The sequence below is a fragment of the Poecilia latipinna genome, unplaced genomic scaffold (genome assembly GCF_001443285.1).
Source record: "Poecilia latipinna isolate Pla-1442-1.1 unplaced genomic scaffold, P_latipinna-1.0 Scaffold1080, whole genome shotgun sequence".
Classification (NCBI taxonomy): Eukaryota; Metazoa; Chordata; class Actinopteri; order Cyprinodontiformes; family Poeciliidae; genus Poecilia; species Poecilia latipinna.
In genome coordinates, this window is record NW_015113696.1 from 74,592 (window position 1) to 96,325 (window position 21,734).

The following is a 21,734-nucleotide window of genomic DNA, read 5'->3' on the forward strand; positions in this document are numbered from 1 at the left end:
AACAAAAAAAAACCCGATTATTTGGAATAACGACATGTCTGGGTCATTTCTATGAGTAAGTAGTGAGTGGTAGGAGACGTAAACGTTTGCGATTTTACACAGAAGCATGTTGGTGAACCAGAGTGTACAAAATGTATACAAAACATATACAGATGGCGAGGCCAGTCTGTAATTTGCTTCAAATTGTGGCACATTTCTCATGAGGATCCCTGTGTAAATTTCGCCGATTTTAGCCATTTAAAACAACCGAGACCGAAAACGCTCATGTGTCACCCTTAAGCATGCTGTTGTTGCCTCAACAATGAGAAAATTACATCGCCTAGAGCTGGTGGTTGCACCAATCTGCCTCATCAACTGGTTGTCAGTCCCACAAGATCATTTCCAAACAACTGCGAAACCTGGAAAAACACAAAAATGAACTATCTCCAAATAAAACATGTTACAAAATCCAAACGTTTCCTCTACACCCGGTGGACTTTTAGAAGACTGGCAATCAGCTGTGAGGGGTCCACAGCCTCAACAAACGGCAATCTGTGTAGAAGCCCACACTTTCTTTTGGAAGTGTCAACATTTAATATCCGTCATTATTCCATTTTATCCCACAGATATATAGAAAAATATATTGAGTGTGAATCTCTTTGAAATGGTTATGTAGTTGTAAGCCTTCAATCTTTTAAGATTTCTCTACCACAGATATGAGAGTATCTATCCCTTTAAGCCAAACCCAACATAGAAAAGGGTTGCTAGCAACCTTTCATGATAATTCAAGAAGCTGATTAAGCTAGAACCCTAAAATATGAATTTCAGACATTCTCCTACCATAAAAACTGGAGTTAGAGGACACATACTGACAAATTAGCAAAAGCAGAGCTTACCAGAGTAACTGAAAGCACTCCTCTGGTTCCTTCTTCGGATCGGGTCCTCAGTTAGAAACTTCACTCAGATTTTTGACGGGATCATTTTAATTTTCTAATGTCATTGTGATGGAAATGAATAGTCTTGTGAGCCATGGCTTATATATGTTTAAATCACTTTATTGTGATGGGATAACAGTGAAAATAATCAGTGTTTGATTTGATTTAACATGATGAAATTTGTTCCCTAAAATGGCATGACAAACATGCAACTGTGGGACAATATCACATAACTTTTTAGGCAGGTGGAAACTCCAACTCTTACAGTATACTTTGAGGAGGAGAAAATGGATACGCCCCATCCTTGCATGGAGCATATGAAATACTGTAGTCGATGCGTTTTGACTTTCTGGATGAATTTAGCTTAAAGTACAAAAGTTAAAAGCTATGTGTTTGGAAAAGCCCTTTTTTCAATCCACATGAGAAAAACATGCTTGTGGACAAACAAAACAAACCTTCTGTTCTCCACATATTTACGCTCTACTATTGCATTGGAACTTTATACAACTAAACCGTGCCTTTTCTCAGTACCAGATTTGGTTGTTTAGACACAGGCTTAATCAGCTGTTACCTCAGCAGCACAATGTGAAACTGCTACGACACAAAAAAAAAGGACACAAACCCTTCTAGTGTCAGTCTGTGAAGAGGTCAAAGCATTGTGAAAGCCATGCATTCTTGCAACTGATGGATCAAAAAGAGGAAGTGCTGGACATCTTTCTGTGTGAACCTACACTGCACAGAGCTATTATTTATAAACCTATACACTTGGTGTATGTTAAAAAAATAACATTTTCTAAGACTTATTTTTCTTGAAGGGAAGTGAGCAGCTTTGGTGTTTGCAGTGGTTTCATGTCACCTTTAAGGGTTGGCCCAGCTCTCTTTGAACTTTAACAACGGTAGCCTTTATGCTGAAAGATATGTGGTTGTAAAGAATTATCGAGATCAAAAAATGTCAACCTGGAAAGTCATGAGGGTCACAGAGTTGCTATTATGCATCCTGTCAAGGATGTGAGCGTTTGTTCAAAATATTCTACAGCAATACCTTCAGCAATTGTTGAGATGCTTTCACTTTAACCACGAAAAGTCAAACCCAAGAAGGCATCAAATAAGTATTACAGATGTGAAACAGAAATAATGGTAAGAAATTAAGCAAGAAAAACCTGGAGCAATTCAGCCTCGGCTATTGTTGTGAGGCAACTGGTGTCAACACCTTAGCTAAATGTCATGTTCTCTTGTCTTTCTCATTCTGAAGAATGGCAAAGAGAAATGGGTCTCCATTATACGATATTTATACATTTATACAAGAAAAAAAATCAATCAATCAAGATTTACTTCTTAGACATTTTTAGGTGAGCATTGCAATTCTGAGCTTATTTTTAAAAAAATTCAAAATAAAAGCCCAGATCTCGATCCTATCAAAATTTGTGCTTGGGCTTGAAAAGATCAGCTTGCGCCCGATCAAAGAGCGACCTTACAGAGCTTGAGCAGTTTTGGAGGGAAGAATGGACAAAAACTGCAGTGGCCAGACGTGTCACAAAAACTCAGCGCTGCGATTGCAGCCAAAGAGGCAATATTGAATTCACTTTATATGCTTTTAATTGACATTTCTTTGTAGAAAACAATTATTTTCACATTGATATTGAGATTTTATTTTATTTTTTTGCAAAAAAAAAATAATTCTAATTATTTGATTTAATTATTTTGCTTTCATTTTATTTATAAAAGCAATAAGTGGTGAAACATAGGTCCCCAAATTATGAATCTGATTTAGTGTGTGCTGAGGGGACTAATGTAGCTACCAAAACAGAGATGCACAACAGCTTTAAAAAACATGGTTTTACAAAATAAAAGCTTCTGATATAGATTTGCATTAACACATTTTTAAGTACGCTTACATTCTGAGTTTTACTGACGGTAATGATAAGGTTAAATTAATTGCTGCACATCCTAAAGAGGCATTAAATGTATTATTTATTTATTTTTGTTCACTCACCGTTTCGTTGCCAAACAAGATGTCAACGTATGGCATCACCTTCATCAGGGGTTCTTTAAAGAATTGGCTGATGAACGGTGCGGAGAGGTTCATGCAGAAGATTTTGTTGTTTTCTGAAGCATGCTTTGCCACCTTAAGGATCGACTCTGGAGAAACGGTCAGGAAAAACCCCTACAACGGAAGAAGTCAGAGGTCAGTAAGGGTTACTTTAGCGTTTTCAGAGCACAAAATTATATGCATATTTCACATCCAAATTTTGTATGGATGGCTTGAATACGAATGGGGCAAGTATGGAGACATAAATACTTATCCAGTCTGGGAAAACTGAGAAATAATCTAGATTTTTTGCAAAATATATATAGTGGATATAAACTGTGTCAGGATGCAGATCAGCATTATACAGACTGAACAGTAGCAGGTTGCTATGAACTGAAATGACAAAACTGCTGGTGTTTGGATTCTGTTTGCAGTTGCTTGGCTGACGTAGCTTTATATTACTGCCACAATACCGGATCCTGAAGACGGAAAAATCAACAGCAGTGCTCAAATGCAGATTTGAAAGAGCTTTTTAGCACATAAACAAAACAACAAAGAAGAGGAAAAAGAGCAGGAAAAAAAAAAAAAATCCATCCACGACAAAGCCATGTGGCTGGACTCCAAGGTTCGTACTGGAGGAAGCAACAAGCACGTATCCAATGATAGGGCAAACAAAAGTCTCGTCTGGACTCTCCTTACTTGGAAACAAGAGAGGCAGGCCCACTCATTGTGTGAATGAATACAAATCAGGTAAGAAAACACCTTTGTGTTTCAGGTGGAAACCTGAAGCGAGACTCTCCCGCAAGCCACACAAAAACACTCCTCCTTTGATACCGATCTTTCTTAACCTTGTTTTTCAGCAACAAGCTGCTCTGTAAAACCACGGTGTCACAATAGGGCCAAAGGGGCGGAGGAGAGGAAAGGAAAGTTTTCAGCACAGTGATACATTTAATCTGCCTGAGAAGCTCCTATTATGGGGTACAGTGGAGCTCTCATTAAAGCGCTATGACATTTGCACCAACAGAGGAGCGACCTCGGTGAAAAAGAAGGGTATAATACCCATGAATAGAGGGTGAATGCGTCGTTAATTTAGCATACAAGGTATCACAATGTAACCATGCAAAGCAGGTTCGTTCTTTATGAGGCATTCAACGTGTCATTCGTTCAATCCTCCCCAAGGCTTCAGTGTTTCCTTTTTTTGTTTTTTTTTTAACGTCTGTAAGTCAAGGTTCAGGTCAAGCCAGTCGTCGCTGTGTCACGGTATCATCTGTTGAAGACTAAAAAAGGTGTTTTCAATGGGTTCTGGGAGCACAAAAAAAGAGCCCACTCTGGGCTAATGGCCCGTCTCTGACCCTGACATTTTTCTTTTGAGGTGTGCCAATGTGCCAGAGGAAGAGGAGATTGTTCCCTGACACAAATGGTCTTTTTTGGACAAAAGCAGAAAATAAACTGTCAGGGTTAGCCGTTATGTTAACACTGATCAAAGGCTGAGGACTTGATGGGGCAGTTCTGAAAGGGTGGTGAACTTTAAAAGCAGTGCAACAGCTTTACGCCGCCTCTGTCCCAAGAAGGACTGACATGGCATTGGATTGCTAAGGACGGTAAACTCTGAAGTTATTTAGGAAGAAACTCAATGCCTTGCACAATTACTGAGGCATCATAACTTCTTTCCCCCCCCCATATTTTATGTTCCAAAAACGCAGAGTCAATGTTTGCAGGGTATGCATACATGACTATTTGTGGGTTTTCAATTGGTCTACAAATTAAAATTTAAAAAGTGGTGTGACTTTACTATCAGCCCCCTTTCACTCATACAACCCTAAATAAAATCAAGTGCAACAAATAGGTGAAAAGAGTTGATGCACAATTTATTCTCAGTTGTGAGATCAAAGGATATTCATGTGCCGATTTGTACAAATCTAAATCCAATTGAAAAAGTGTTGGACATACATTTTAATAGAAATATGATCAAACACTTTTAGCCTCTAGATGTGCAAAGTTGATAGAGACATAAGCTAATGGAGGTTTTAGAAAGTACAAATGTTTGCAATACATTTCTTCAGAATATCACTTGTAAAAAAAAAAAAAAAAAAAAAACTTGTATAATGTATCACTTCCTCCCGGTTTATAATTACGTGCTACTTTGTGTTACTCTACAACACAAAATCCCAATAGAACAGATGAAAGTTTGTGGTTGCAACACAACAAAATGTGGAAAAGTCCAATACTTTTTCCAAGACTTAATTTGCAGCTGTAACGAAAAAGTGGAATACTTTCTGCTTGTTAACACCCCTAAGGCCTGTCTGTGTGCACACTCTGCAAAACCATTCTCCAATGGGAATGACCTCAAACTGCTCGGATAAACACAAACACATACGAAACAAACCATAATCTTTACAATTTTGAAAAAAAAAAAAGCAAGAAGCCACGCAAGAGAGAAACGTCCCTAATCCTGACATTGTTAGTTTTTTTATGGACCTCAAAAGTATAGTTGGGGTTTATAAAACGTAAAGTGCAAAAACACAAGTGGTTCCTCTTCTATTCATGAATGCAAAATACAGACCAGACTTGAAACAAATTAAACTCAACTGGCTTGTGGGGGAAAAAAAAAAAAAAAAACAAGTCTGAGCCGTGCAAAATTACCACCAGTAGGAAACAGGAGAAGTTTAGTCTTTAGTACTGTGGTGCAGATCGTGTGTCAAGACTACCAGCTCCAGTTTCCTAGGTGTCAGGGAGGCCTGTGAAGTTGAGGGACTATCACATTTCCAGGTCAAGATGATCAAAGTGCTGGGTACACTTTGTATAATTCCCACCCAGCCAAAAACACTCAGTAAAGCATCCAGATGTGCATTTTTCCAGGCAGACGACAATGCAGAGTGATATCTGGCCATGTCAAGTAGTAATTTGAGGGGAGAGCTGGAAAGGGAGAGCATCCATTTTCAATGTTTACCATAAAGAGAGGAACAACTTCCACTTCACTCGGAGAAAGAACATTTAAATGCTACTCTGAGATTAAATTAGTGGTAATCTAACCATAGAGAAGCCAGCAGCCCGGCTGCAGCATGCTATCACACTTCCCCGGCATAGTATCAGCGTTTTCCCCAGGGTTGCTCACATCTGAAAGGCTGAGTGTGATGGATGGCATGGTGTCGCCAGGCTTAAAATAAAAGTGGACATCTGAAGGGTAAAAATGATCTATTTTGGGAAGGGCATTTTCATTTGCACCAGCAGTGGAGGTGGTCATGAAAAAAGAAGCCTCTTTTCTTTTCCCTTTTCTTTTCTTTTTTTTTTCCAAGTCTATTTAAATCAGCTGGGATAAGTGGGAGTGTCATGACGGTTTTGACACCTTTTATTACTCAGGAATGATAGAGCAAATTTAAACCATCACTGCCTCGGTGAAAAGAGTAATTATCTCCACTACAATTTTTTCCTAAATTAAATAAAATCCCTGGATCTTTTACGGTTTTATTTACGCAACTACAAATAAACGTCTCAGTGAGGGGTTATCATTATTTCTAAACTAGGAGTGAATAAAATTACACTGTTTGATGTGGAAGGGCTAATTTAGAGCAGGGAAATGAAATATTTGAGCTCCTAATTCCCAGAGTCTTTCTGTGTTAGATAAATCATCATTATTGGAATTAGTAGCAGTTGCTCAATGTGTTCATACGGGGATTGTAAACTTATATCTTACCTCTTATATGTCTGTCTGCCATGCAGCTTGTGGCTAAATTAGGCACAAGTGGGGATTTTAAAGGCACATGTTGTGCCTTTAAAATCTATTTAATTAACATCACTAGAAAACACTTTTAGCTCAACGGTTCTTGTGAACCTTTTAGCAGGTTCACATGGTTAGCAGACCTTTTATGCATGTAAATGCATTTTTATATGCATATTTAACATGAACAATTTTTCTTCAGTCACAGTCAAGCACAGTGGTGGCAGAATCATGATTTGGGCTGTTTTTTTTTTGTTTTTTTTTAACAAACACAAGACATGAGCAATTCGCAGGTCAAACAGTCCTCTGCACACACCACAGACACATGATAAATATTCATATATAATACATCTGGTAGAATATGAAATATCGAATCTGCAGAATATTCACTGAACTCCAATCCAGATCTGCACAGCATTCTGGTAGATTTAGCTAATCAAGCTCTCACAGCGAGCTAAGCAAGGTTGGTGGCATCAACTGACTCACTCTTTGGTTGCCTAGCAGCAACCTGCTGATTAACTTACATTAGAAGTTTAATGTTTCGTCATCGTGCCTCATTACTGCTTAAAAACAAAAATAAAACATGGAGGAAAAAATGTGGATAAAACAGGAAAGGTCATACCAACCAGTTTGGGAGCATTTCAGATACTTAAAACAATGAACGAACCAATAATTATCGATATCGACTGATATGAAACGCCTCTTTCATAATAAGTTTTTCCTACTTCCACCGTGGGTTTCATTCCGTTAGTTGTGTTAGGCTCAATCCTTCAATGATGTACTTTTTGAAATATGAAATATTTGTGGAATATGTATTGGCCTTATTTTGAAAGTCCAGCATGATCATCTTTCAGAAAGCTCTGGAGAAAAAAAATTAAGACACCACTGCACTGAATAACCTCCTGGTTATTCCACCAAATATTGATTTCCGAGTTAAAACATTAGTATTGTTGTTTCTAAATGGATATAAACTTGTTTTCTTAGCATCAGTTGAGGTCTGGAAGCATTGCATCTGTTTGGTTATTTTGACCATTTCCCATTTTCTGGAAATAAATACAGAAGTTTTGCTTGGAATTTCAGAGACATGTTTTCAGTAGTTCATAGAATGAAAGAATAATGTTCATTTACCTATAAAGAGTAAAATCAGAGAAACTGATAACATATATATATATATATATATATATATATATATATATATATATATATATATATATATAGAGAGAGAGAGAGAGAGAGAGAGAGAGAGAGAGAGAGAGACAGAGAGAGAGAAAGGGGGGAGTGAGGGCCATGTGCGCACACCAGCTGTGTTTCAAAAGCCGCCCAGGCTGCCCCTGTCATTGCATTAGAAAGCCCCCCTATCATGCTCTCTGGTTTACTGGGTTCATTACACCGAATTAGATGTCACACAGATCAGAGCGTGCGTGATGCCACACACTGCTCCCCTCCTCTGTTATCTCTGTGAAGCACCGTTGTGAGGTGGATCGATAGCTGAGGTTTGGAGCTTCATTAGCTCAGTATGACTCCATCTCCATCAAGACCCCTCTGGCACGCTACGGCGGTGTAGCAAGATATTTTTTACTCTGCGATCCTGAAGGTCCTGCTGTTTTACACATAAACACGAAGGGCTTTCACACATGACGGGGGAAGTGTAGGGATCCGTGCTCGTCTCCGACTCGATAAACAGGAAAAGAAAAAAAAAAAAACAGAAGTAAGTGAATAATGGTGTCACAAAGTGGCTCGGTTGGAGGAAAGTAAAATACAAGGCTGAAAAACATTCATTTGAGGCTTTTTATTTCAAAGGAAAACGACTGGTGGGGGGGAGCCACAAAGCTGATAATTCACAATGCAAATGATGTTTTGTTTACATTGAAATAGCCAGTTGGTTTCCTTTAGAAGCAAGTTCAATTACCAGCGGAGGAGATAAATGCGTAACAATCTCACGGCATGATTCCACATTCACTGCACTTTTAGGATGTTTGATCTGGCTGCGAGGCAATTCAAGCACGCTGATAGCATCTGCCTCTTCTTCTTCTCTCTTCCATTAGGAATCATGTTCTAGTGAAGCTTATCAGACATCTAGGAATTCATCCTCGTCTTCTGAAGGGGGCTGGAGGGAGGCCAGCCGTACGGGACACAGAAGGGAGGATTTTGCTTTTAAGGCAGACTTGAAGATGAGGAAATTGTGGCGGGGAAGACCTCCAGGGCTACATCAATGTGCCACGAACACTAGTTTTAACAACTGGGCAGAGCCATCGCTTACTAACCTCTGGGGCGTCTTACCCTGGTTCATTCCCTGATTTTGTAACGGTTTCTTTTGCAGGAAGAGAAAAAAAATACAAATCTAACTCCAAGGTTGTGTTAAAAACCAATGCACCTGGCCAAATTCTCCTTAATGGGTGCACATAAAACAAGACATTAGAGTCGACTGCTGCAGCACCTGAGGGGAGGGCGTGACACACCACTAACATGCAATTTGTACAACCATCAGAGATTGTAATTACATTAACCTCAGAGGTCTCCAATCTGAACTGAAATGCTGCAAGATACTAAGACAGGGGAAAAAAACAAAACAGACAGCTTCAAGTGCAAGTCTTGCTGGCATCAAAACGCTGGAAAAAAAAGAAAAACAAAAATGGTTTAATTTCAGTCAAAGTAATTCAGGATCGGCGTCGGGGTCTCTTCAGATGGCTGCTTTTTTCACTCCTGTCAGGCTCTGCAGCTTCAAAAAATGTGTTGGCCAAAGGGAAGGAGGCCGGCCGGAGCGAGGGGGGAGCAGGTTTGCCAAGGAATGTACTTAAGATTTAAAACAGACAAGATTTAAAGCCAAGAGCGCTTAAACGCCAATACTAATCTGCAAAATAATTCATTGCATAGTACACACTGTCTCTCCCTTACAGATACCATATGGTACCTCTGTAAGAAGATAAAAATCAAAGAAACAAAGCCAGAGGAGAAGCTTTTTTTTCCCCCCTCTCTCCTCAAACTATGTGATCTAAGAAATGAAAAACAAACCCGAGTTCCTCTTTCTTTATCTCCATCACAGGGAGATGAGCCCAGAACACACTGTTTGGTTTGCAGGGAGTTAAAATCCGCCAATGCACACCACACACACACGCACACACACTCAAGTGTCCTTGTGTGCCACACTGCACTTAATTTGCATTTTAGTGTGAGGAGTACTCTCTCCCTCAGTAGCTCCGAAGGGAAAACATCCCTCTGGTTTATGCAAACATACATGCAGCGTCGTGCAAAAGTATTCGCACCGCTTGAAGTTTTTAAACGTCTTGTCTCGTTACAACCACAAACTTTTATGTGTTCTGTTGGGCTTTTATGTGTAAGATCAACACAAAGTAGTACATGACGATGAAAGTGAAGGAAAGTGATGGTTCACCAAATGTTTCATAAAAACAGATTGGCGAAAAAAATGGGTTGTGGATTTATATTCACACCACATGATTCAATAAACTGCAGACGACAAACAGCTGCACGTCTAAGAACAGCAATTTTTAATTGATTCAATTAGATTTAAGTCTGGACTTTGAGTGAGCCACTGAAACATACTATACTTTGATTAAAACTACTAAAGCCCTTCTTCTCTAGATGTATGACTATGCCATTTTACAGTGGTGCCAAGTTGTTTCTTGATCTAACCCAGGTTTTAAATTTTCCACAACTTTCTGCGTTCTTTGGTGCTGTTTATTCATTAAAGTTCTCCTACAAACCTCTGAGGCCTTCAATTTGTATTTAATTATATAGAGGGGTATTAGAATAAAGAGGCTAAACAGAATTTTTTTGCAAACTTTTCATATTTTTATTTGTAAAAAAAAAAAAAAAGTCTGAAAAACATTTTTTTTCCCCTTCATCTTCACAATTCTCCTTTCTGTTAGTGAATCACCATAAAGTACACTGATATTTGTGGCATAATGTGACAAGAAATGGAAAATGTTTTGCAAGGCGACGTGCACTTTCAATGGATGTCCTGCAGATAGTCGCACAATTTAAAGGCAACATGTAAAATATCAGATTGTTTAACATGGGGGAGGCAAGGTTAATGCGAATAAAAGACCATCATGTGAAAGCAGATGTCTGTGTAAGGAGCTGTCTCTTCTGAATTGGCCTGAAAGGACAGATTACTTTATGGGTCAGATGCAGAAAGCAGAGGTTCTGTGTCGATTCTGCAGATTCGGAGGTGTCTGGTTTCAGTGCTTAAGAGGTTGCTCTCAGACAAAGTAAATCCTCCCCACAAAATCCCCCTCAGCAGGGAAAGCAAACATTTCCAAAAGCGCCACTCTGCTGATGTTCATGAATTATTGCACCTCGCCCGGACGCTAAAATTAGGAACCGAGGAGACAATCTTTCACTGTTCTGAGTTGCTCTGGTGAAAGCTAGTGCACCAGGTTGGAAAATTACAGGTAATTGCTGAGGCCATTGAATCCAGTTTGGTTTTGGTTGAGAGACTAAAATAACAAAGCTCTGATTGCTGAAAAGACAAGGGCAGGGAGCTCAGAGGCCCTGTTGCTAAGAGTTAATTTGATACATATTTCCCCCTTGAAATGTCTGAGGTACTGGCAAGAGACCGAAAAAAAAAAAGCAAGGAAGAAGGAGGGTGAGACCCCGACTCTCCCCTGCAAATACTATCCATCTGCCATGCTGCATTTAAGCAGCATGAGAAACTAAGAGAGTGCCCTTGCACAATATTGTGAGAAGGCTGTCAAACTCAATGCAAGAGCTCAGTGCCTATTGCTAAGAGCTGAGGACACGGGGTCGCTTAAATTTAGTCTAATAATAACTTCTGACTGTGCGCTCCAGCCAAACAGGAGAACATTCAGCAGGAGATGAACTTTTAATTATTTATGTTTTCAAAAAAAAAAAAATCATCTAACAGAAAGTGTTAAAAAATGATGTGCCCCAGATGAAAACACCAACAGCTATCGAGAGCTTTCTAAACATTCCGCCCCTCTTTCCCCACTCTTTTATTTATTTATTTTTTTTCCTAATCACAAAATTTGAATTTAAAATGAGCTGAGAGGCTAAAAACTTGCAGTAGATCCAAATGAAAATAGCAGCTTTTGGCAGAACCTAGACGAGTAGCGATACCAGTAGCAGGAGGTTTGGACGGGTATGAGCTGGCCAAGTAGCAAATTGACCCAGAGCCCACTTTAACTGTTGAAAAGGTGCTTTGCTTCAAAATCCTTTAACTTTTTTCTCTTTTTTTGCCTTCGTCGCATAACAGCCACAAAACCCCAAAAAAACTTCAATTTATTTTATTGAGATTTTATGTGATCGACAAACACAGGGAAGTACATAATTGGGAAGTGGAAGGAAAGTGACAATCTAGCATTTTTTTTTTTTGCAAATAAAAATCTGAAAAACATTGCTGGCATTTCAATTTACCCATAAGTCGTGCTAAAGGATTTTAGTATGGACTTTTACTAGGCCATTCTAACATATGAATAGTACTGACATAAACCATTCCACTGTAGATCCTTCAAGCTGTACAGCATCCAAAACAAGAGGGAACAACTGTCCAAAAACAAAACAAAACAAAACAAAAACAGCAAAATATTATGAACAAAAGTCTACAAAAAACAAAGAGAGTTACTCCAACATGCTGCCATTGTGAGATGTCCAATCCTAGACCTAGGGACTAAAGCAACAAATTTGCTTGAGGAGTTTATTTTTTAGAAATTTTATCTTTTAGACATTTATCTTTTAGGAAATGAGGTGCAAGAGATAAAGGCTGGGAATGCAATGTTTTTCCATAACGTTTTCTTTTTTCTATGCTTATCCAGACCAAAAACAGACTTAAGCCAAACTTAACCCTTTTTTATACTGTTTTGCATAAAGTAAATAACATTCCATGTAAATATTCCTTTTACAATTAATTGCTCAGAAAGTAAATCAGACCATGTGTTGCTAATCAGAGAATTAACTGCACTCTAATGATGCTTTTAATCTTAAATCTCCTCTGATTTATTGGTTTATCAGGAAACAAACAGCATTTCTCCTCAACACGCGGGTGGCTCAACTTTAAGTGATGAAATTACCCAGGCACTTACAGCCAGGTTCAAGCATCCTTAGCCCTATGTGACATGTAACATGGCTCTAACGCGCCGTGCTCGTGCTGCTACAACACTAAAATCAAGCTCGGAAGAAATCAATTGCCTCGAGGCAAAAAGTGTGAACTTTCATACCACAAGTCCAATTTCCTTGAAAGTTGAGGTTTTAAAGGTTTTAAATCAAATCAATCCAAGCCAATGCGCCGTGGAATTATGCAAAAATAAAAAAAAAGATACAGCTATATAAAATGACAAGTAGCGAGAAACGGAGCTGGAGCTAAGAAAGCTCAGAGTTTGTTTATTCACACCACATTTGTCTTTACCTTCTGTGACGATGCTGCAAGTCACCTCTGATTAACTTTGATTTTATTCAGGACCATGAGGAAGAAAATACTCACTGCACACAGATAAGAGCGCAAACTCAAGCAACAAAGGAAAAGTTTACGAGTCTTGCAGATGATGGCATGTGTTCAATGAAGACTCCTGCTATTTTGGGGGTTTTGATTTAAAAAAAAAAAAAAAAAAAGGTGTCAGTTTTTGCTGAAAGTTTAAACTGCCTGGAGAGTGAAGAGTTTGGTACCTGTGCATGGTTAATCCCACCAGATGGAAATACCTCTGCAGGACTTTAAACTCCTACTGATCAAAACTGAAAGCAGCAGAAAAATGAAAGGCACTGAGGGAGCTTTTAACTTATCACAATAAATGCATGACAGCGCCATTAAAAGTTGGTCACCATTCCAGTACTTATCCTCCGTCTGCAAGTAACTGTGCAGGTTGCTCCTCTCAATTGACGCTAACAGACATCCCCCCCCCCCAACAAACCACTCAGATGTTAGAAATGTAGAGCACTAAAACCTTCTCCCACTTCAGAAACATATCTAAGGATAAACTGTGTACAATGACAGCCAGAGAATACATTTATTTTATTCTGCTAAGCCTAAAACAAAAATTAAATCCCAAATTCAAAAGCTGCTGGTGGGCGTCTGGGTTGTCTGCCAAAAGTATCAGGGCAAAGAAATGTCTCAGATGTTAAATTAAAAGGGTCTGAAGGCATTGGCGTAATGTTTGTCTTTGATAATTCAGCACAAAGTGCAATATCACCTCTCAGCAGGACAAAACAACCAACATATATTGGAGGCTTGTTTTATAAAGAAGTAATATGCAAGGTTAAGCTAGTAATTACACTGTATTCAACAATTTGTTCTAAATGCAATTTCACTGAATGTGTCATACTAAGAAATGCCAGGTTGTGTTATTGACAACACTCTTCAGTGTGTAAGCTGCAACCAAGTGAAGACTAAACTTTTTTTTTTTTATATCAGATCTTTCAAATGGAAACAGGAAACAACATTGTGTTTCCTATGAGATGTCGCGTCATGTCTGCCGTTCATTCAGGCTGAGAGAAGAAAGATGCAGATGTTCAATCTGTAGAATATACTTAGAGAATATGTTTTTATAAGGCTTTCTACATTAACTGCTAATACAAGATGCTTAAAGCCACTTTAAAATGCCAACTGTGAAATTATTTTACATTTACTCCCTCATGCATAGACAAAGTCTTATAGATATATAAGTAATTAATGACCGCACACAGTAGAAAGGCTAGAAAAACACACAAAAACCAGAAACGGGCCAAAAAACTCTAATCAGTGCGTCTCTAGTTGTCCAATAATTCTTCTTTATTGGTAATAAGTACCAAACTGTTTGAAGATGAGGATTAGTAGGTAATTCTTCTTTTAAAAGGTCAAGAAACATGAAGAAACCGCTTATTTAAACATGGTAATCTGGATAAAAATGATCATTTTGCAAGATTTACCGAGCTAGTTCATATTTCTGGGATTGTGTACAGGAATATTAATCACACGAGAAGATTAACACTGTACCACATTTTAAATATTAAACATTATGCAACATAAGATGATAAAAACAGAGCAGCTACTTTATATCTACCTGTAATGTGGACAACACTGGATACTAATGAGGTTTTTACGGACTTCGTGGGAAATAATTCATCATATTTCTGATGCCTGTTCCATTCTTTAATGCCTTTCTTAGATGAGAAAACAGATTCGCCAAAAGTTGAATCTCTTTCGGAGAATCTACACTGTACCCTGAAAAGTGGAGCAGGAGGATCTTCTCATCTAACAAACATCTTTCTATTGGTTGAGTTGTTGCCCTGTGACGAACTGGTGACCCGTGCAGAGCGTAACCTGCATTTCGCCCAATGACCACTGGAAAAAGGAGCCAACCTTAATGGATAGATGAGGTAAAAATTAGTTTAGGATATTAAAAGCCCAACATGTAACCCAACATCTTATCTTTAGAGAATGAGATTAAACTTATGTACTTTCCAAACTTGTTTTAAAGAGCGATTATAAAGTTATCTTCTCTCTTGAGAGTTGAGAAACTGTTATTTTGAAGAACTCATCTATTTGATGTTGCGTTTTGAAAGTATTTCACTTCCTTTACTAATTTTGTAGCTGATGTTCCCTCCACCCAGGTGTAGGGCCAGGGAAAAGGCAGCTAACATCTTTGCAGAACCCACACATTCTGGACACAAACTGTTTACTTTAACCTTCAGGCTGGTGTGAAAAACTGCCTAAATATAGAGAAAACCTTTTTTTTTTTTTTACCTTCTCTGTTTTGGGTATATATAAGCGGAACTGAAGTCAAATTCCTTGTTTGTGTGCACAAACATAGTGAATAAAGCTTATCCTCGTGTTTCTTCACGAGGATAAGACATTCCTCTTTGCAAAGCAAAGAGGAATGTCTGTGCTTTGCAAAGACATTCCTCACTTTTCAGGATACATAATCCAGAAATCAGACATTATTCTGTAACCAATGTTTGACAAAGTATTCCTGAAAGCCAGACTTGACAACTTACCAGTCTGCAAGCTGGTTAGCTTAATATTTGGTTCTATTACAATTAAACCCAGTAATTGGAATATATATATATATATGTGTGTGTGTGTGTGTGTGTGTGTTTAAAGCTATAGCAAAAATCTTTTAAAAATAGAGCCATTTTTTGAGGAAGAAAATCATTTTGCTCTAATTATTTGTATATATCAAACAGAGGCAGGACAGTGATGCATCAGTGTGTGCTTTCACAAAAGAAAATCTATTTTAGATTCATCAGAGTACCAAACTGGTTGTTGGTAAAGATAAGAGTGATGAGATTTGCCCCCATCAAGATCCTTTTAGCACAAACATATCAAAAAGGTTTCCATTGTCTCGAACCTGCTTAGCGAAGCTTTAGAAAAAACATTGTCTGCAAATAAAAAACATGGTTCGGATCAGTTTCGCTTTAAGTTGGTGTTTTAAAAGGGGCTAGCAGCTCATATAAGGTCAGATGCATGGATCAGTCTAAATGACATTTGATATGAGTGAAAAACAAACAACAAAAGATTTTTTTCATACACCACCATGATTTCTTCTTCTTCTTCTTCTTCTTCTTTTTTTTTTAGGAATATGATGTAGTCAGTTGGCAGCAATCATCTTCCAGACATCAGTGAGATGATGAAACAATCAAACCTCAGGCAAACAAAAGCACTGAAGAAAATCTGATTGAAATATGTGATACGTTTACATAATTCGAGGAGCAGCGGTGGATGGAAAAGCAGATACATTTTATTTCCCTGATTTGAGCTACATTTGTGGAAACTTTACTCCAGGTCTGATGTTTTCTCCTGCTGCAATTTATCATCTCTCCAGTGGAGCGGAAGTTCAGTGCATGTTTAAGTCTTCATGTATGTCTTGATTTATTACCAGAGTCTGTTTCTTCTGCACTCTCTTGATCTGCTCTTATTAATGCACCAACTTTTCCACCTCGGGGAAGTGCAACTTTTTGGCTTTATTTTGACAACTCTCTGCACTTTCCAGTCCAACTTACGCCGTATAGGAACGGAAATACATGAGCTTTGCAAAAGCGTTTACATCCCTTGTTGCAATGGGACATCTGGTCCCACTGCTACCACAGACTTCAACGTTATTTATTGGGATTTTATGTGACAGGCCGACTCAAGACGTCACATAAATGTTAAGCAGAGGTGGCGAGTCGAGTTTGAGACTCTGAATCGAGTTTCACTTACATTGCAAAAAACAAAAAGAACAAAAAGAACAACAAAAAAAAAAAAACTACTTCAGACTCGACTTAGGCTACATTCACATGGCAGGTCTTGACGCTTCACACCAAATTTTTGCCAATATACCAATATTTTCGCCTGGTCGTTCTTACTACTTATTAAATGTGGCCACAATCAGACTTCAGTGTAAACTGTTTACGACCTCGAAGAGGCGAACACGGCACACAGCCTGCTGTTTACAGCACAGGAGTAATAAACGATGCTAATGTCTTCATTAGTCATCCAAAAACGAGAGAGGTTTGACTCATTTAGAGATTTAACGTTAAAAGGACTTCAATGTCTTTCTACAAGTTTTCTGAGAGCATAAATGCATATTTATATTCCTGATAGGGGAATGGTATTTTTTTTTATTTGATTTCTAAATACTATAAAGACGTCTTTTGCATTCTTTTAGGTGGTGAAATACATAAATAAATGGGGGAATCATGCCTAATTAATGTACCTTTGGTACAGTGAAAACACTTTTTGGTCACTGGGAATTAGGTTCCTCTCATGCCCGTCTGGTTGAAGAATATCAATTACCTAATATACACCCACATTTCTAATAGCTTAGCTGCAACATGAAAAATGACCACTTAAGGGAAAAATAAACGTATAAAGCCAGTCTGAAGAGCAGGAGGTGGAAGGTTGCCTTCTAATTGCTGGAGGGGAGAGAAACCATGTTAGAGTAAACAAAGTCTGATCGATGGTGGGGGATTATATCAAAAAGACCCTTTGGCCTCTGGCCAAGATGAGCAAACACAGTGGTCTCTGTCTGAGCTACAGACGGAAAAAAAAACAGCTAAGGCAAAAAAAAAAAAAAATCTGGTGAGTTAAAAGCATTATATTTCACAAAGACCGGGGTGGTGGGACTACACCAGAAATGACATGTAGCCAGCTATATCATGTCTTGGCTATTTGTATCAGAGAGAAATGCCAGAAGATAAGAGAGCGGCGTTGTGAGTTTGATGGAAAGTTGTTCCAGCTGGAGGCTCAGCTTTAGGTAAGGCTGCACTCCTCCAGCGCTGCGGTGCTGCGGGTGAAAACCTCTCCATCACAACGTGCGCAGGTTCGACTTGTTGTTGTTAGACGGTCACGGCTAAGGGAGAAAATTATTCAGTACACTCCCCGCTTCAATGTGGCAACTGCAATTCACATAAGCCACTTAAGAAAATCTGCAGAAGGAGAGAGGAGGAAAAAAAAAAAAAAAAAAGGTGAAGAACTGAAAGGAGGCTTACAGGTTACTGGAGCCTTTTCAAAAAAGACGAAGGCACGGCGTCAGTGAGGGTCTTTTTTCTCTCTCTCTCTCTCTCTCTCTCTCTCTGTCAAGTTATGTAAATGAGTTCACTCCAATTTACTTTAAATCCTTGTAAACGTATTAAGTTTCAAAATAGCATAATTCACTACCTTCAGAACATGTTTAACCTGAAGATGTAATATAAGCAAAAGAGCTTTTGGTCTCCCTTCCAAGGATTTTCTTTCTTCAAAGCAAGTAGGTGTGGGCAAAATGTAAGCTATTCTATCTGTCTGTCATTCAGCGTAAAAGGAACACTAATGACTTCTGAATCCATTCAGCAACAAGCCGCAATTTGTGATTTATATTAATGGCCCGTGCATCGCTTTCCCCCACCTCCAAGAGGGTCGCGTTCTGCTAAATTTCCTCGTAATATTCTTGTCGATAAACAGGTGAGAACTCGGAGAAAAGGGACTGATTATATTTGCTAATTCCCCAAAGAAATTAGGCGAGATTGATGAATGCGTGCATGCACTCCGTACAAAGCCTTGGGAGTCTCTAAAAGCTGTTACCATGGTGGTATCCCATTAGAATAACAAACATTTCCCCTGGATGTTTAACATTGCTTCCCAGTGAGCACAGCCCTCCCCAAACCTTCTCTCTCTCTCTCTTTCTCTCAAGCACCTGCCTTCACATTTTCCACTTCTGAAAATTCCACCAGCCGCTTGGAAAGGAGGAGGAAAAAAAAATGAAGAAGAGGAAGGATGAAATATGCAATGCAGTTACGAGAAAACTTGAGTGCCAAAAAAAAGGACTTTTCTTCAAACCCGTAATAACTTTCCTTGGGAATAGGAAGAAACTTAAAAAGAACAACACTCCCCTCCTTGATTTTTTTTTTTTTTTACTCCTACCACGTTTTTTTTTTTTTTAAGCAGGCACTGAATTTCCTGAAGTGATAAGGGCTTAGCCAATGTAATCCTCAGAGGACCCCTCTCCGGCATGCTAGGAATCAAGAAACCTTTCCGTCTCAAAAAAAAAAGAAAAAGAGGAAAAAAAATAGTTGAAAAAGACAGAGAGAGGGTGGCAGCAGCAGGATCAGGAACAAGGAGACGAGGCAGCCACAGCATGCCATCCACCGACACAAGCGTCCTGGCAAATGCAAATCAGCGTGTGCAGAAAGAGCAGCCGGACTCCAGCCTCAGCTGGAGGTCACCAGACGAATATTGACATGACAAAGCAAAGGGGGCTTCCCTGACGACGGGGGCCACTGATGACTCTCAAATTAGGCCCAAGCGAGGGAAAGGTGAAGCTTAGCAGTGTGTGTGAAACGTAAATGTTTCACAGTGATTGATTTATTGTCAGCGTGCTCGACAAGCTGGGTGGGCCTTGTAAAATTTCCAGCTTGGGGCGTGTAAGTCACCGAAACGGCGACAGGACGGGATATATATCACCCCGACCTTTCACTGCAGAAGCTGAAATGAGAGCCAGAAACATGACTTGTTGCACTGCAGGACTCCTACCAGGCAGAAGGATGACGCTCTGATAGGTGACAGCGCAAGGGGAAACATCAATAATTTAAAAGTGCCTTCTCTGTCAGGAAAGAAATGCCATAATGTGCTGAATTTCCTTGTTTTTGTTTGTCTGATTCAAGGATAAAGTGCACAAAAACTTTTGACTAGGACCTTCGGAGCCTTGCAACATTCTTCCACATTTTGTCACATTGCAACCACAAATTTTCTGTGTGACAGCCCAACACAATGAGTGCTTAATTGAGCGTGTGCATTCATATTTCTTTACTCCAGTATAGTGATGAGTAGGAATGAGACATTTATCGGTTTTAATTATTACCGTCGTAAAATTCCCAGCTGTTAGGATTTCATTTCAAAATAAAACTTCCATTTTAAAATGTATTTTTTTTTTTTTTTTATCGTCTGCTGATCTCGCCGTTGGCTGCACCGCCGCCTTGCATTAACGACATGGGGATGTTGTTCCCATGCTTGTGTGGGTACTATCCTGGTACTCCACAGTCCAAAAACAGGCATGTTAGGTCAATTGAGTGTGTGTATTATTCATCCTGTGTTGCCATGCGATGGATGGATGAGCTAGTTAGGGAGGTACCCTACTTCTCGCCTAAAGTCTGCTAGAGATAGCTAGTGCCAAACGGGTCTAGACAAAGGATAGATGGAAAGATGGAGGAATGATTGCAGCATCTCAGTCACTCAGTAAACCTGACATATTTACCAGAGAAACTGCGTAATTCTGTTTTTGACGTGATGACGGAAGGTTTTCCAGAGATTGTTTGACCTTTGTGACACAAATTATCCTCTGCCTCCAGCAACCTGGAGGCTAATAGGTTAACTTTTAGGCAGATGTTTGTAATCTTCAGAACTGTCTGTTTAGTCTGTGCAACTTTTTACTAACTTCTCTTATTTGTTGATTACCAGCATTGCAGTCGAGGGTCTGCTTTGATGCATTACAGTTTAAAAAAATTAAAAGCATTTGGCACCTTGGTGAAAACCTTGATGCAACAGAAGATCAAGTATTTTTAGCAAACCACACACACACACACACACACACACACGTGCACACACACACACACATTGCATATTTCTATAGTCACAAGTACTTCTAAGCTTCTGATATTTTTCAATGAATGGGCAAAACAAGTTGTGTTTAGATGAGTAAAGCACACCCCAAATAACTTGAAAAGAGGAGATTTTGAAGGTAGTTGTAACACTGGATTTTATTTAGGTGTATCAGAGTAAAGGGGAGTGATTACACATGCAGGTCACATCTAATAGAGCTGAAAATATTTGAAATCCAGCCATCATTTTCACTCAACTTCAAGTGTTACGTTGCATTTCATGCTGCTCTCTCAAAACAAAAATGAGTAAAAGTTTGTGGTTGAAAAGTTGACAAAAACGCAAAGGACTTTCTTGATTCCTACCAAATATATTACTGGAAACTCAATTCATTTTTAGTCAGCGTTACCACTTCCACATACACTCTACTACAATAGGTTGCAGCATGACTGCACACAAAACGTCGCAGCCAAAACTCTCTTGCATCTCCACGTGCGGTTTAACAAGACATTTTTGTCCAGTGACAAATGTGCACAAATTATTCGATATCCCACAAAAACACTAATCTGTCCATTAAAAAAAAAAAAAAAAAAAAGGAACCGCCAGCTTCGCAGACATGCAGAGCCGCTGAAGATCACTGGCAGCCATTTAGGAGCCGTGAGAAAGCCAGTTCAGCATCTCAGCTCCTCGCTGGGTGGTTTGTTACATGTGGTTGACACATTTGCATCTTCAAAGATGCATGCAGACAAACTCAATATGTGAGATAGTCTGGGCGGCATGTGGAAAACCCCCGTCCTTTCTCTGAAGAGGTTTCCTCCGTTCGCTCCCCTCCCTTACCCCCCCCAAAAAAAAAAAAAAAAAAAAAAAAACGTCTGCGTGACGTTCTGAGGCCCCCTTTATCTGTCAAGCGGTTGCTCCGGCAGCGAGTTGTAAACAAGCGGCTTGGACTGGATGCACAGAAAAATGTTGTTGTATACAGCACGGTGCATCGCCGTCTACTCTGCAACAAACCGAAAGAAGGAGAAAAAAAAAATAGAAGGCGCTGCAGGAAACTGCAAATCAGGAACCATTACGCAG

At 39.2% G+C, this 21,734-nt stretch overlaps 2 protein-coding genes across 6 annotated transcripts in view; both read right to left on the bottom strand.

The window, feature by feature from the left end:
- Positions 1-21,734, bottom strand: part of LOC106959444 (histone acetyltransferase KAT6B-like) — a 192,207-nt gene that overhangs the window by 73,434 nt on the left and 97,039 nt on the right. The gene's annotated exons all lie outside the window — the stretch shown is intronic.
- The window catches only part of adkb (adenosine kinase b), a 179,619-nt gene that overhangs the window by 58,884 nt on the left and 99,001 nt on the right, over positions 1-21,734 (bottom strand). For 4 of the 5 annotated variants that reach the window (XR_001427353.1, XM_015052008.1, XM_015052009.1 and 1 more), the window contains one exon: positions 2,908-3,078. The exons of the other annotated variant lie outside the window; for it this stretch is intronic. Coding sequence is in view for 3 of the 4 variants with exons in the window: in XM_015052008.1 (XP_014907494.1) it covers positions 2,908-3,078 (171 nt within the window). In the remaining variant the exon portion in view is untranslated. The remainder of the gene's footprint in view (positions 1-2,907; positions 3,079-21,734) is intronic. 5 annotated transcript variants of the gene reach the window in all.